General features: G+C 36.9%; 1 protein-coding gene across 1 annotated transcript in view; it reads right to left on the reverse strand.

The window, feature by feature from the left end:
• Positions 1-14,849, reverse strand: part of LOC136848450 (uncharacterized) — a 370,363-nt gene that overhangs the window by 188,285 nt on the left and 167,229 nt on the right. The window contains 1 exon segment of the mRNA XM_067120740.1: positions 4,714-4,794. Within this exon segment, the coding sequence (XP_066976841.1) occupies positions 4,714-4,794 (81 nt within the window).

Genomic DNA, 14,849 nt, shown 5'->3' on the forward strand with positions numbered 1-14,849 from the left:
GTCCACTCATCCCTCTAGTGATTCACCAGGGTGGACCTTCAGGTCAACTTACAGGAGGCCAGGCTTTGCGCTAACCAGGAGGTGTGGACAGGAACTATTCATCAGTCTCAGTGCTTTGAGGAGGAGTACTAAACGTTGGATAATATCCATGAGAGTGTGGAACCTATCATCATAAACATAGCCACTGATGATGAGGATGAGGATGAAGACCTCTTCCTGGACAGCAATGGAGAATAAACCATTTTTCTGTATTGGACGTTTCATTTCTGTACTTGCAAAATATGTTTTTGAAACATGTAAGCCTAACAATAGTTGTTTCATTATAAAAATGTATTACACATATTGATACATGTCAATAAATCGAAGTATATCGATTTAATGATCTACTCTAAAAACCAACTCCTCAAACAGCGACAAAACTTACAGAAAATATACCTTTACGGTGTTTGAGCCACTTTATAAATAAACGGCAATCTCCATTTTAATTTCCCCATCACCTTACACTTGACAGGTTACTATTTTAAACTGGCCACTCTTCACAGTGGATTGGATTGATTTGGATCACGGAATTTAGGGCATAGCCTAAGGGTGGAACCTATTACTGTAGTGTCATTCAGGTCTGAGAAATAGCTGGAGGTGTTGGAAAGCAAGCAAGGAAAAAGCAATGTATAAAAAAATTACAGAATATTAGCAAGAAAAAAAGATAGAGGGTTATTGGTCATTTTGTGTTAAGATCTCTCACCAATCTAATCCTATGCAATTGTCTATTTATCACAATGACCATCACTGTCATATTAGGAATAACATCAAAGGAGTTATGACGAATGCCAAAGTTTTCTTCACTTTGTTAACTGATTTTTAATTGTATAATTTTTCAATGGAGAAATAGTGATAGAAAGTAATTTCTCGGATTACTTGTGGAAACCCTTTTCTTCAAGGATTCTAGCACTCGACCTCATGGCATAAATCCTATATACTACTAGTATTACTATCACTACTACAAAATGTAAACAAGGAGTATTGGTTGTATTTCATTGTTGCCAAAGGTTGAGACTTTTTCACGAATAGCCCATTATCCACTGAGGAGGCGGCAAGTTAATGACGTCATAAGTTACACCATTATATCTTCGAAAGACATTCCTCTGAGTTTGCCGGTGAAGTCTACAAGAAGTCGGTGTTACTCTTATAATTACCAAAATTTTACAACTTTCGTAATACAGAATACAGTAAAAAATTAGGTAGGGACGTAAAGTACCCCGTGACAAAGTGTCATCTTTGTCAGGTAAACGTTGATAAAATTTTATTCCAGAAAAACACCGGGACACCGGCTGTGAATCTCATAGTAATTCTTGTTTGTTAATCAATTTCTCTTTGTACTGAATTATCATCTCTTTGTAATGAATTATCATAAGTCACTCTGCATGAACCTCCAGAATTAGCTGGTATTAATACTGTAAACCCCCCTGAGTTCACATTCTCACGATTCGCAGGCCCACATCTTCGCGGATTTCTCTGTGGAATGTATCTACCCACTATTCGCGGAAAATTCGCCCATTCGTGGTATTTTTCATTGAGAAATATTCAGTAATTACTGTATTTTCATATTTTCATGACTAAATGCACTTTTTGTGATAAAACTATTAAAATACTCAGGTATAAGCATTTTTTGAAGGTTTTTCTTGTGTTTAAACTATCAAAATAGGCAGTTCTAAGTGTTTTTAGGGGGTTTTAAGTATTCACGGATTTTAGCCGCTATTCACGCGCCGGGGGTGGGACGCATTCCCCGCAAATACTGTTTCCTGTTATTACTATACCGTGTATGTACAGAGTATACTTTATAGTGTCGGGTAGGCTACTATATATGTATACATGGTACCGGATACCCTTGTGTAGGCTAGGCTATATTCGAGATACGTTTTTTCCAACAAACGATGGGTTTTTTTGGAGCCCCACCGTAAGTAAGATAATACCTGTATAAGCATTTTAAGTTTTTTTTGTATTTGAACTATCAAAATAGGGAGTTCTAAGTGTTTTTATAAGGGTTCTAAGTATTTGTGAGTTTTAGCTATTCGCGGGTGTGTGTGTGTGTGTGTGTGTGTGTGTGTGTGTGTGTGTGTGTGTGGTACGCATCCCCCGCGAATACAGGGGGTTTACTGTATTTACGCTCATGCAGTATTGACAAGGTATGGGAAGTAAGGGTACGGAGTTGCTGTTTTACACCAGTAGAATGTTTTTTTTTTTTACCTTATCCAACTAGGCTTTGGCTTTTGTTAATCCAGATAATCAACATAACACAATAGAACCCCGGACCTCAAAGCTAATCCATTCCAGAAGAAGTGTCGAGATGAAATGCAGTTGAGATCTGAATAAAATTTTTCCATAAGAAATAACTGAAAATGGACTAATCTGTTCTTGACCACCAGTTATTACCCTAACCTTGCCTTTTTATACAAAACATTACCCACAAATAACAATTAAATAAGTTCAGAATTAAATAACATACCGTATTAGATGCACATTTTTTATTTTTAAATGTATGTATACAGTACCATATAAAAAAAACTGCCCTACATCCCATACGGCCATATTACCAATGGGAGACTGAGCGCCGTAGGCTAGGCTAGGTGGTACTGTACTGTTCTGGGTGGGCACAAAAATTGTTGCTAATAATAAAACACTGAAAAACAAGCTTAATTATTACAAGTAAATTAATAAAATATTGAGAACAAGCCGAATTATCTCTGTTATCACAAATTTATGAAAATTTTTTTACGATACATCAGTTTGCCTTTCAGCCCTTTGCGTTAAGAGAATCTAAACAAACCATAGCGACACCCTGGTGGCTTGTCGCAGTAACATTAGTGTTGTTTACGTATTTACAGCATAGCAAATCTCATAGAGTATACTGAAACACTGTGCGCATATTACTCTCACAATAAGGCACACAATCCTTTATCCAAAATCCTTGGGACCAGATGTGTTTCAGTTTTTGGAATTTTTCAGATTTTGAAGCTGTGGGGTCAGGAGCATAACATAACTACTGCATTAAAAACATTTTTTCCCTTTTTTTATGTTTTTTCATTATAGCTATTTATTCATTATATAGTTATCATTTATACTAATACTGATAAATGAATGTGAGATAATTAAGATCATCAATAATAAAATAGTGTGACAATTAAGACCATATGTACACTAACACATTTTTTTAGCAAACACATTCCGTAAAACGCAAAAATATACATGATCAAAATAATTGTAATTCAACTTGTGTGTTTTAACTATAAAATTTTAACGATAAGTAAAACTATAAAATACATTTCATCATATTTATCTGGAGAGGGTTGTTCTTTACTGTTGCTAATGCCATTATCAGTTTGCAGATGTAAATTTGAGGACAGTCCGGTAACAGGATTCGCAAGTGATTATGCATTACTATGACAGGCTGTGTGGGATTTTTCATACACCTATTTTAAAGTTAAAATTATTGTTAAATTCTTATTTTCATGAGGAAATAATTATATAAAGAAAATTACCGAGTAATTTTTGCAAGCAGCAGTCAAATAATCACGATCACGGCAACATTCAAACTTGGTGCAGCACATAATTTGTGATCGAATATGTCTATAAACGAAACAGTAAATGGCTGTCATTGGCTAACAGCTCTCCATGGCAACCAACCAGCCAATCTGGTTTTAATTGTATTCTGTCTGAGAAAGAACATTTTGCTCAGCGAAACTGACAAAGATATAAGTGCGTGTGTTTTCAATACAGTACGTAGTTTTTAATAGTGTACTGTACGAGTATGTATTTTATTGATTACACGAAGATTAGAATGAATTCCTTCTCATCACTTTGAGTGCAAAATTGTTGGTTCAGAGGTTCTTCAGCAAAAAATTTTTTATGTTTTGCTTCAGAGGATATTTACTAGTGCTGAGTTGATATACCTTTAAAAACAAAATTCATCTCTTTAATCTCTCGAGGAATGTATTATTTGTACTACACATTTTTTAAAACATTATAAACACACACAGTGTGCCTATGTGCTAATACCTATTGGTTAGAGACTTAAATTAGCAAGAGAGAGAGAGAGAGAGAGAGAGAGAGAGAGAGAGAGAGAGAGAGAGAGAGAGAGAGAGAGAGAGAGAGAGAATTCATCTCTTTACTGTCTCAAGGAATGTTAATCCATTTGTTTCCTGTTTCCATGCAACTGACAACAAAATTTATGGTTTTTTTGTCTTCTAAAGATGTATTACCTGTACTATATATTTTTAAAACATTATGGAAAAACACAGTGTGTGTATAAGTGCTAATACCCATTAGTTAAAGAGACTTTTAAGTTCAATTGTGGTTCTTACCATTTTCCTTTTCCACTTTTCTGCAATGGCTTTCTTGGGGTCCGTGTTTTTATCAAAATACAGTACAAAAAGTAACAAAAACTAAAGAAATAGATCAAAACACTCAAAGCACAGCTGAATGGGGTTTAAACAATGCCTGGGAACAAAGCCAACTAGTGCAGACTGACTGAAAAATGAAACACTTTGTTTACAAATATCATGTGGTTTATCAGGTCAGATTCTGTTTTTTGTTCGAGCTCCAAAGCAAAATTTAATCATAATTTTGCGTCAAAATCCGATTGTCAAGTTGTGATACGGTTGAGAACCAGACTTTAACTGTAATACATATATAAAATTTATATAACTTAGAACTTACCTTCACCAAACATCCGAGAAGCTGAGGCAGGATCCAAAGTGCCAACACTCTCAATTCGAAGAAACCCTAGTTCTCCAGTACCTGCAACAGAAAAAAAAAGCTGTACAGTCCACTTTCTCCTTATGTGCAATGGCAGAAAAACTAATGCAGATACAGAAAATATATAATTTTAGCTAAATCTACATTAACCCCTAAAATTTATACAGTGATCAATGCAAATGTTTTATTACAATATTGATAGGTGTTTTGATGTGGCATTGTTCTGTAAGCTGTGATGATGACGACTGCCAACTATTTTTCATTAACTTTGTAATTTTGTGTCACCTAAAATTTCCACTTAACCTTTTAGTGCAAATTTCATGCCAGAAATTAACAGTAATATGTTAACTGATCAACAGGTTGCCTTGCTATAGAAATGTCACATCAAAATATTACAGTTTATGTTACAGTTCTTAAGCACAAAGCAGTTTCCAATGCACGCCACCTCAACTTAAAAGGCTTCCACATCTCAGATTTTGTTACTCATCAGATGCATCTGCATCTGGATAAATACAGAAACAAAAATTTTTATGATAAAAACACAGTCGACCCCCAACTATTCGTGGTTCTGGATTCGCAGATTCACCTATTCACAAATTTTTCTGTGGAACATAACTCCACATTCATTGTGTACTCCGGTTCAGACAAATGCAAGCAGTTAACATGTATTCCAGCTTTGTCTTGTCAAAGAATACAGTACAAAGGAAAAGTAATACCTGTAATCTAATCGTTTTATCCTGAAAAAGCAGGTTATGAGACAAAAGTAAATGCACCACACTAAACAGGAATACTTTTCTAGTCTACAAATGCAGACTGGAACTATTCCGACTGGACATAAGCTAAAACAAAGCAGCTGGTTTTTCTAACCCAAATAAAAAACCTGCATTATTTTCATGATAAAAAAATTATTTACTAATTTTCAAATATTATTATTGTAAACACAAAAACATCAGTAAGGTTTTTTTTCTTAAAAAACATTTGCCCAACAATGTATCAATGTTACCCCATCTATGTTCAAGCCTGAATATAGGAGTAACTAGATTAGTTTCCACCTTGATAAGAGGAACAGTTGTAGGAGTGTTCACACACAGCTGTAAGCCATATGTTTTTAAGGGTAATGATGTAAGATGACTTTGAAATGACATTAAGTGTTTTAGGATGATGGTTTACGGTATATTTGGTGTCTGAACTATTATAACTGGCAGTTATGAGCATTTTTAGAGGGGGGGGTCTCAAGTTCATGAAGTATATCTAAAATATTCACTAATTATTTTTATTTTTATTTTTGTGACTAAACACTTTTTTGGGGTAATTTAATGTAAACACAGCAAAATATCAATAAGAAGTTTCTTTTTCTCTTAAAAAATGTTCACCAAGCGATGTACCAATGTTACCCCATCTATGTTGAGAGTAAACAGTTAAGGCTTGAATACTGTATAAAAGAGAATGTGGCAACTGAATATAGGGGTAACTTGATTAGTTTTCACCCGTAGGTGTAAGCAATACATTTTTAAGGTAATGTTGTAAGATGACTTTGAAATTTTAGGATGAAATTTTAGCATGTCAGTTTTAAAAGTTTAATTATTATTATTTTATTTTTATTTTCTGCATTACTGAAATGGTATGGGCATTATTAATTTATGAAATGTATAAAAAGCACGTTTAATTTTATAAGATGTTTTTATAGCAAAACATTCTTTTGTCTAAAAGTATCCGTTCATGCTGTGACATCATAGGATGCCAAATGGAGGTAGGGAAAGAAATGTAAACAATGTGGGCGTTACGACGAAAAACACTTTGGTGGTGGTAGAGAGAGCTCTCTGATGCTTAGGTTATCAATTTTGGGTTGTAAGTCTGTTTTGTGGCTTTTTGTAGTCCACAAGAACAATGTGGACAGGTGGGTAGATTGCATAACTGTAGTATTTTGGACAGGTTAGGATAGAAAAACTTTCAAGTGGTAGCACAGCGCGGTTGGTTAAAAATGGACGGATCTGACACTAAACTTTGGGAGTTGGGATGGAGAAGAGACTGTCCAAGATTTAGCGGGACAGAGCAATTATAAAGGATGGAGAGGACAAGTCGAAGATTGGCTTGTGATGTATGGAGAAGTGAAATATCTGGGGATAGGGATAAGAATGAGCTTAAAAGGAAAAGCTTTAGAAGTAACTGAAGGAATAGGTAGAGATGAACTTAAGGATAGAGTGAGTTCAAAGATAATCGTATCCAAAGTAGACGAAGTGTATCCAAAAGATGTACTAATGGAAAATGACATTAAAATGAAAAACTATTTTAAAATAGAAATAGAATCTATTGAAATGAGAGATCTGATAATTAAGTATGAAAAGGCAGAATCAGAGTGTAGTAGAGCAATAGGGAAAAGCATGCTTGAAGGAGAAGCAAAAGATTTTCATGTATTAGAACAAGCGAATCTCACAGAAAATCAAAAACAAATGATATTAGCAGCTTGTGGTCAAGGAAAGCTGGAATATAAAATAGTGTCACAGGTAATTAAAATAATATTTGAGGGATTAGGGAATAAAGAGGAAGGGCTATTTGAAGTTCGGGAGAGAGAGGGAAACCAAAGATATCAGGGAAAATGGAATCATGGTAGAGAGGGAAGAAATCCTGTAAGTAGAGAAGGGAAAGTAACATTGTGTGTAATATGCAAATCAGAATGGCATTGGGCTGGGGATAGTCCTAAGAATTTTCACAGAATGGCATTGGGCTGGGGATAGTCCTAAGAATTTTCAAAGTAAGAAGAAAACAGAAACTGGACAAGAAGAAACAGTTTATATGGGAGAAGTTAGTAAAATAGAGGAAGAATCTTGGGAAAAGGTTGATGCAGTTTTAGGCACAGGATGTAAATCGACAGTTTATGGGGAATTGTGACTAGGACACATTGTTCTGGGTTTGAATCAAGTAGAGTTGAGGAGAATGAAGACACTAAGAAAGAGTCTAAAAAATTATTTAATTCTGTTGAGTCATCATACAAGTCAAAAGGAGGAATGGAAATGCCAGTGATATTGAAAAACAAAAAGTTTTATTTGAAGACAGAAATTCTACAGGGTGATGTAATGTGGTTAATAGGTATGAAAACCATGAGTAAAATGGGTATGACTATAAATAGAAGTATTAGGGGAAATGAAGGTAAAGTTAAAAGAAGACAAACAGAGTCACTTGAGAATACCAATTTCAAGGAGGAAGGTAGAAGAAGAATTGTTACTGAAGGGATGATGGAAGGGAAAGAATATAAGGAAAATTAAAAGTGCAACGATGAAGTAACATCTGCAATTTGGTCACAGAAGTGGAGATAAAACATAGAAGCTAGCAGAAGCACAGTGGAGTGATGGTTTAAGGGAGAAAGAAAACGAGGAAATAAAAAAGTTACTATCAGACTTAATTGCAAGTTGTGAGGTTTGTAAAAGATACAAAAAAAAAAAAAAAAAAGTTAAACAAGTACTGTACAGGCAGTCCCCAGTTATTGGGAGGGGTTCCGTTCTGACAGCGTGATGATGAGTGGAAACCGCTTTTTCGGCAATTTCAGTTTGCGGCGCCTCTGTTAGTTATGTATCAGCGCCAATATGCAATTATCAGAGCCAAAAATCTCCAATTTTCATTGCTAGACAAGCCCTGAAAAACCGGATGGGCGACAAATGAGACTGTCGATAACCGGGGACTGCCTGTAGTGGGATTTTCTTGGAGTAAAACATTTAATGAAGTTGTATCAATGGATGTGGGAGAGACAGTTCTTGGTATGGTAGATATGGCAACGAGGTATTGTCACATAAAATTCAAGAAACCAGAAACTATTATAAAGACACTTTTTGATGGGTGGTATGCTACATTTGGAGCGCCTTCCAAAACATTATTAGACAATGGGGGAGAATTTCAAAATGAAAAAGTAAGGAGGATGGCAGAAACATGGAATATTAAAGTATTGGCCACAGCATTTGAATCTCCACGGAGCAATGGCATACGTGAAAAGAAGGTAGGCATAATCAAAGAAAGCTTAAGAAAGATGAAAGATGATGAGGAAGTGGATTGGTCCATAGCATTAGGATGGGAAGTTAGTGCTAGGAACTGCTTAATAAATAATGGTGGTTTCTCCCCTAACCAATTAGTTTTTAGAAAAATCCCTTCTTTGGCAAATTTAATGGGAGAAGAGAGTTCAAGTCCTGCAAGCAGAGAGCAAGGTATGGAAGAAAGCATAGAAAGTAGTCCAGGTGCCAAACTCAAAGATTTTTTGCATGACCTTGTTTTGTGGTCTGCCTAATGTTTTTTGACTGATTTCCCCTATTTTGATAGTGCTAAATTCAAATCTAGCATCCTTGAGGCTTTTGAGATATTCAAGATATATGGCCGACGTATCTTGTAATTTTTCTTTTATTTACATTTTACAAATTTCCCTGGGGTTATATGATTTCTAGAGATTTTTACAAGCCGGCAACGGAAACTTTATTTATTTGGCCTTGAAGTTCTGACTTTACATAAAGGGAAATCATAAAAAAAAAGGAAAAAGGGATGATTTCATGAGCTTAGGGCTCTACTTCATAAGAAAATGTTACATAAACACTTGGGATAAATTAAGAAATTATATTTACAAATAAAAGCATTAAAAGGGAAAATGGATAATTGAATAATTAAAAGGCTTGCAACGCCTGAAGATCTTCCTACTAAAGTCTTGAATAATGGCAGAGCACAGTCCAAGATGAGTCCACTGCAAAGAGGTCCCTCTGCAAGAGAGATTTACACATTACACGCCAGTAAAAGAAAAATATACCACATAAAATTACTCGAGCCTGCACTGAGGGTGCCAAGGACTCGAGGAATAAATGAACACTTTACACTAGAACACTAAACACTGCAGAAGGCACTGAACAAATGGCACAAGGATGAGAAAACAATACTGGCACTCAATAAACACTCTTAAAGGGCAAATTGTCATGACTAAAAAGGCCTCCATTCGTACTTTACCTTAGGGGGAGCGGGGCTCTGGCGTGGAATGACGACGGGCGATCACACACGTGGCACTGTACACGGATTCCTTGGAAGGTCCATTCGAGGATGACTGCAGGACTGGGTTCGTTGTTCGAGGAGGACTGCAGAGCTGGGTCCGAGTTGGAGGTGGACTGTATATTGGGGCCCGAGTTCGAGGAGGACTGTAGTACTGGGTCTGCGTCAGGAGTCTGGTGTGGACATCTGGGTGGAGGGGGGGGTGACCTCTCAGCGATTCGTATCACTCACCTGCGCATGTATGGCTAACTGCAAAGATGTCTTTGTCCAAGGCCTTTTTAAGGCCTCTGTCTAGAGTAGGGACCCCAGTAATGGGCTAAGGATGTGTCACTCGTCCAGGTGTTCCAGCCATCTGCTTGTATTCCCCAAGGTATGCCTACGGAATGACAATCCAGCCAGCTCATTCTGCCTTCAGAATGGTTTTCTTAAGTAGCTTAGCTGAACTACGCTGCTTAAGGGAGTGACACTCAGCGTCTCATCCTTCTGAATGACTGTCCCAGGTAAGAAAAGGGACAGATCAGAATGTTGATAATTTTAATGTGTTCGTGACTAGGTCAATTGGGGTCACCTGTGCAGCGACGAATTTACTCTCGATAGCTTAAGGCAGTAACTAGGGGCCGGCTTTCAACAATTACTTTACTTTTGATAAAGTCACGGGTAAACTAAGGAAAGCTGAATGGCCGCTATGCTACGACTTCTTGATAATTATAATAGACAATATTCTGGCTAAACGGTCATTTTAAAAGGTAAAACTTGGTAAGATCATGTTATAAGGACCAATTTTCGTGCTCTGATGAGAGCAGATAGTAACTGATTATCATAATTATGCTCAATTATTTTTATAAAATTTCATATTTTGTTTATTTAGAATAAAGTAAGAAATATTGATCATATGATACATGATATCTATATTTATAAAATCTATTTTGAATGTTTTTAGGAAGTTAAACTTTGGACCCAAATGCAAGAAATTTGAATTTGAATGTGTCACAGCTTTGACTAAGCACAAAATCATATTATATATCAAATTATATTCTAAACGTTTCCACTTGCAAAACAAAATTTTTTCTTTATTTTTTAGAACCGCAACTTGACAACATGGCCGAATGTTTCTTCAACTGTTGAACATCTGAAGCACCACTGACTACTGTTGGTAAACAACGCATACAGAAAATAATTGAATCTAGTACAATACGAGGAGATGGTCTTGGTGATATTCTTCAACAACAATGGAATGATAATTCAAATCTGACAATAAACTGTCATCGCAATTGCGTGTCTTCATATACATCAAAGTCTCACATTAATCGTCATCTGAAACGACAATCATTCAGCTTCTTAGAACATTGCTTTTTTTTTTGTGGAGAAATATGCTTAATGCAACCAAATTCTCACAACCCATACATATGGCGCAGAGTGAGACTGTGTACAATGGCTGGTCGTGGTCTGGGAAAGTTGACTTTTAAAGAATCTGTTATTCAGGTCTGTAATCAAAGGGCCGACATGTGGGCCGGGGAGGTTCTCATCCACATTGGTGGTGCTGTTAGTGATCTTCATGCTGCTGATGCAAGATATCATGATGATTGTAGAAAGAAATTCATGAATGAACGTTCTGTTAAATCTGCAGCAAAAGCATCAATGTGTCCTGTGCATGACACTGAGAAGGCATTCAACCATTTGATACAAGAAATGAACAGAGACATTTCAAGGGTATGGACCTCAATAGACCTTTACGATGCATATATAATTAATGAGGGAAATGAACCTTCACGTCACAACTTATGCACAAGTTGCAAGAATATTTTAGAGATGAGCTTCTAATACTGCATTCTCCTGGTGTAGCGAGTATTGTGATGTTCCGCAGTAGGGGTGATGAGATTTTGAAGATAGTTGAAGATGATCATGATGACAACATTGCTGTGGAGAGACTAGCGAAGAGAGTGCGGAAAGAGGCAGAGGCATTTCGGGAAAAACGAAACTCATACTCAACGCGCATCAACAAAGATTCAGCTTCACAAATTGGAAGTCCCATTTTGATGTCATTTCTCTCCCACATCACCTCCAAGCTAGATAACACACCACCATCACTTCTCATCTGCAATATTATCACCAGTTTAATCACAAATACTACAACTGACTTACAAATTGCTCTTGGTTTACTTGTGCGAGAAAAATCACTCATCATTCACCTGTCAGTCATGGGAGTTACATGTTCATATGATAAAGTCAAGAGGTTTAAAGCATGTGCAGCTGTGGCATCTGTCACTGACAAACCAATGAGTGGAATCTCAGATGCCAGTATTGGACTTATACAAATAGTCATTGACAATTTTGATTGCAACACTTTTTCACAGAATGGGCTCCAATCAATACATTCTTTAGCTGTTTTGTTAATGCAGAGTCAAGCTAAAGAGAATGATGCAAATAACGCCAATAGGATAAGGCGCCTTGAGAAAGAAGAGCTGAAATCAAAAGTGCCACTGATGTCTCAATGCAGCTTTATGAGGGACCACAAAAACCACCAATGCCCACAAGTCATGGAAAAAGTAACCCCCTTCCTCTGCATATTTTGGCCAGCCAAAGAATTCTATTGACAAGGTCTCATGTCCTAGACTTCCAATTTCTGAAAGATGTTGTGTCTAATCCTCAAACTCCAGAGTTTGGAGGGTTCAACACCATGAAATGCAGAGAACAACAACATTCAGTGAAACCAGCAACAAAAGCTGTGTACAAGCCTTTGATTGACACGATCCCATCAGATCCATCAACAATACTGACTGCTATGTATGATGCCCAAAAGGACACACAAAAGATGGGACAACAACACAATAATGACTGCAGACCAGCAGCTTTACTGTGTTGTTCATGTCGTTGTCTGAATTATTTGTTCCAAGACTTGGTGGCATGCACATGCTTGTGAATTTTGTTGGATGTGCTGGAACTCTTATGGGTGACACTGGACTGATGGGACTTATGGAGGCAGCTTTTGGAGGAGTAATCAAAATTTTATCTGGAAAGAAATTCCCACAAAATGTTGGAGCTCTTCGGCTGGTTGCAGAACTTCTGTTGAAACTTCGACAAGAGAGATTGTACTTTTCCACAAGTTGTGGTATAGTTTTATGTATTCTCTTTAAATTTACGTAAAGTGGAAATGCATATTATGTAGAAGAAGGATATTATGTTTCTTTGTTTGTATTTAGTAGTGAAAAATGTCTTAGTTGTTTCATGTGTATAATTGTAAGTATACTTGTAATATTGCTCAACTACCAGTATTGGTTGTCGTACAGTAGTTAGTTGAAGGTTTGGTTTCGGTCAGAGATGGCCGTGACCTCAGTTGCTTCATAGCTTTAATGTAGAGTGGTTCGAGCTAGTGGGGGACTCAAGAATGCAGCCATAATTGTCAGTGTCTACAAATCCATTTAAGTATTCCTATTCATTTTAAAGTACATTTAGGGAAACTTTCTTTAGAAGATATGCATACTGAAATGTAAGAAGAATTTCTTGAGGTGAACTTTAGATGAGGGTAGTGAAATAGAGACTGTGCTTATGCCAGTCTAACTGTACATCGAGCTAGGAACAATTGAATACGCCAATAGTAAGTTCATATTGTCAGTTTAGTTAATATACACAATGCAATGTATTAACATGATCACAATTTTAACTAACATAAGAGTGAATAACCTGGGTGTCGTAGCATACGGCTTAGGCTACGATTTGGGTCAGTACGTTTCAGATCGTTTAGGCTATACGTCAACAATGACGCTTTGAAATGCCATACTTATTCTGAATGAGTCAAAATAACTTCTTTGCTCTGTGAGCCAACAGTGTCAGAGCTATGAAGACATGTTAAGATACCAGACACACGAGCAAATGAGAGCAAGACAAAATTATGGGTCGACTGCTTATTATGATGCTCTTTATAAGAGCAGAGAGAGAGAGGCAGAATTGCCCCTTCATCTGATGGCAGTGAAGATGATGATGTCATATTTCTTTGTTGCTGGTCACAGCTATGCCAGGTATGGCTTATACTACTTGGAATCCATGAACAAACTGCCAAGGGAGGTCCTTAACTCTTTCATGAAAGGAGAACATGTAATGCAGCATCAAACAGGCATCTGTAATGGGATGTGGTCTGATATGTTCATAGAGACCACATTTATAAGATATGGCCATGGCCCTGGAGGACTGGTGGGCATTACTCTTAAGCCAGCTGCCATGAAGAGATGGGCACTTAGTTTACACCACTGTAGCCAGCTTGTTAAAGATCTTGTTGAAATGAAAGAAAAATATAATCAGGTACATGTTATTTCACACAAGGAGGAGTCAGATACTCACAGACATGCTGATGAAACTGACAGAAAGAAAATCCGTGAGAAGCTGTCATCTTTCATTGATCCTTTGAGTCCAGATGAACATCAAGATGGCCTTGTCAACATACCTTCTGGGGTTGTGAAATATGGCCAAGTGAATGTTGATGAAGCAGTTGCCATCGGAAATGAACAGATGGTAGAATTTCATGAATCACGGGCGGCAGGGTTCCATAATCCAATTCGAACCAGAGTTAAAACACTGTCTGACACTAAGAAGAGCGTTACTATTGGTCCATTATCCACACTGGACACTGCTCTGATACAATCCAGAGTAATGGGTATTTTGGCAACAAGAGACACTGATTTGAAGCATGTATTTAACCATGAACTTGCTCCAGTGCCAACATCAATGTTTGATGACAGTGGCCTTATGAGAATAACAAGACAAAATCAGTATTAAAGACGAATCTACAGGTTGAGCAATCTTCTCGCTCAAACTACAAGGATCAACTAATTCATAGGTGCTAATCATTGCTGGATGTGCAATACTGTGGGTAGTTCATTGGCCATCAAAAGGGACCATCCATGACTACATTGATAGCTTTGTTGACTACATCATGTGCAAGCTCAGTGAGAATGATGTGTATTTAGTTTTTGACTGGTACTATGGTTACAGTATTAAACATGGAACAAGGAGTGGACGTGCACGAGGTGTTACCAGACAGTACCAACTAAGGCTAGATATGCCCCTACCAAAACAGTGTTATCCTCAAT

This window comes from Macrobrachium rosenbergii, chromosome 2, assembly GCF_040412425.1.
Source record: "Macrobrachium rosenbergii isolate ZJJX-2024 chromosome 2, ASM4041242v1, whole genome shotgun sequence".
NCBI lineage: Eukaryota > Metazoa > Arthropoda > Malacostraca > Decapoda > Palaemonidae > Macrobrachium > Macrobrachium rosenbergii.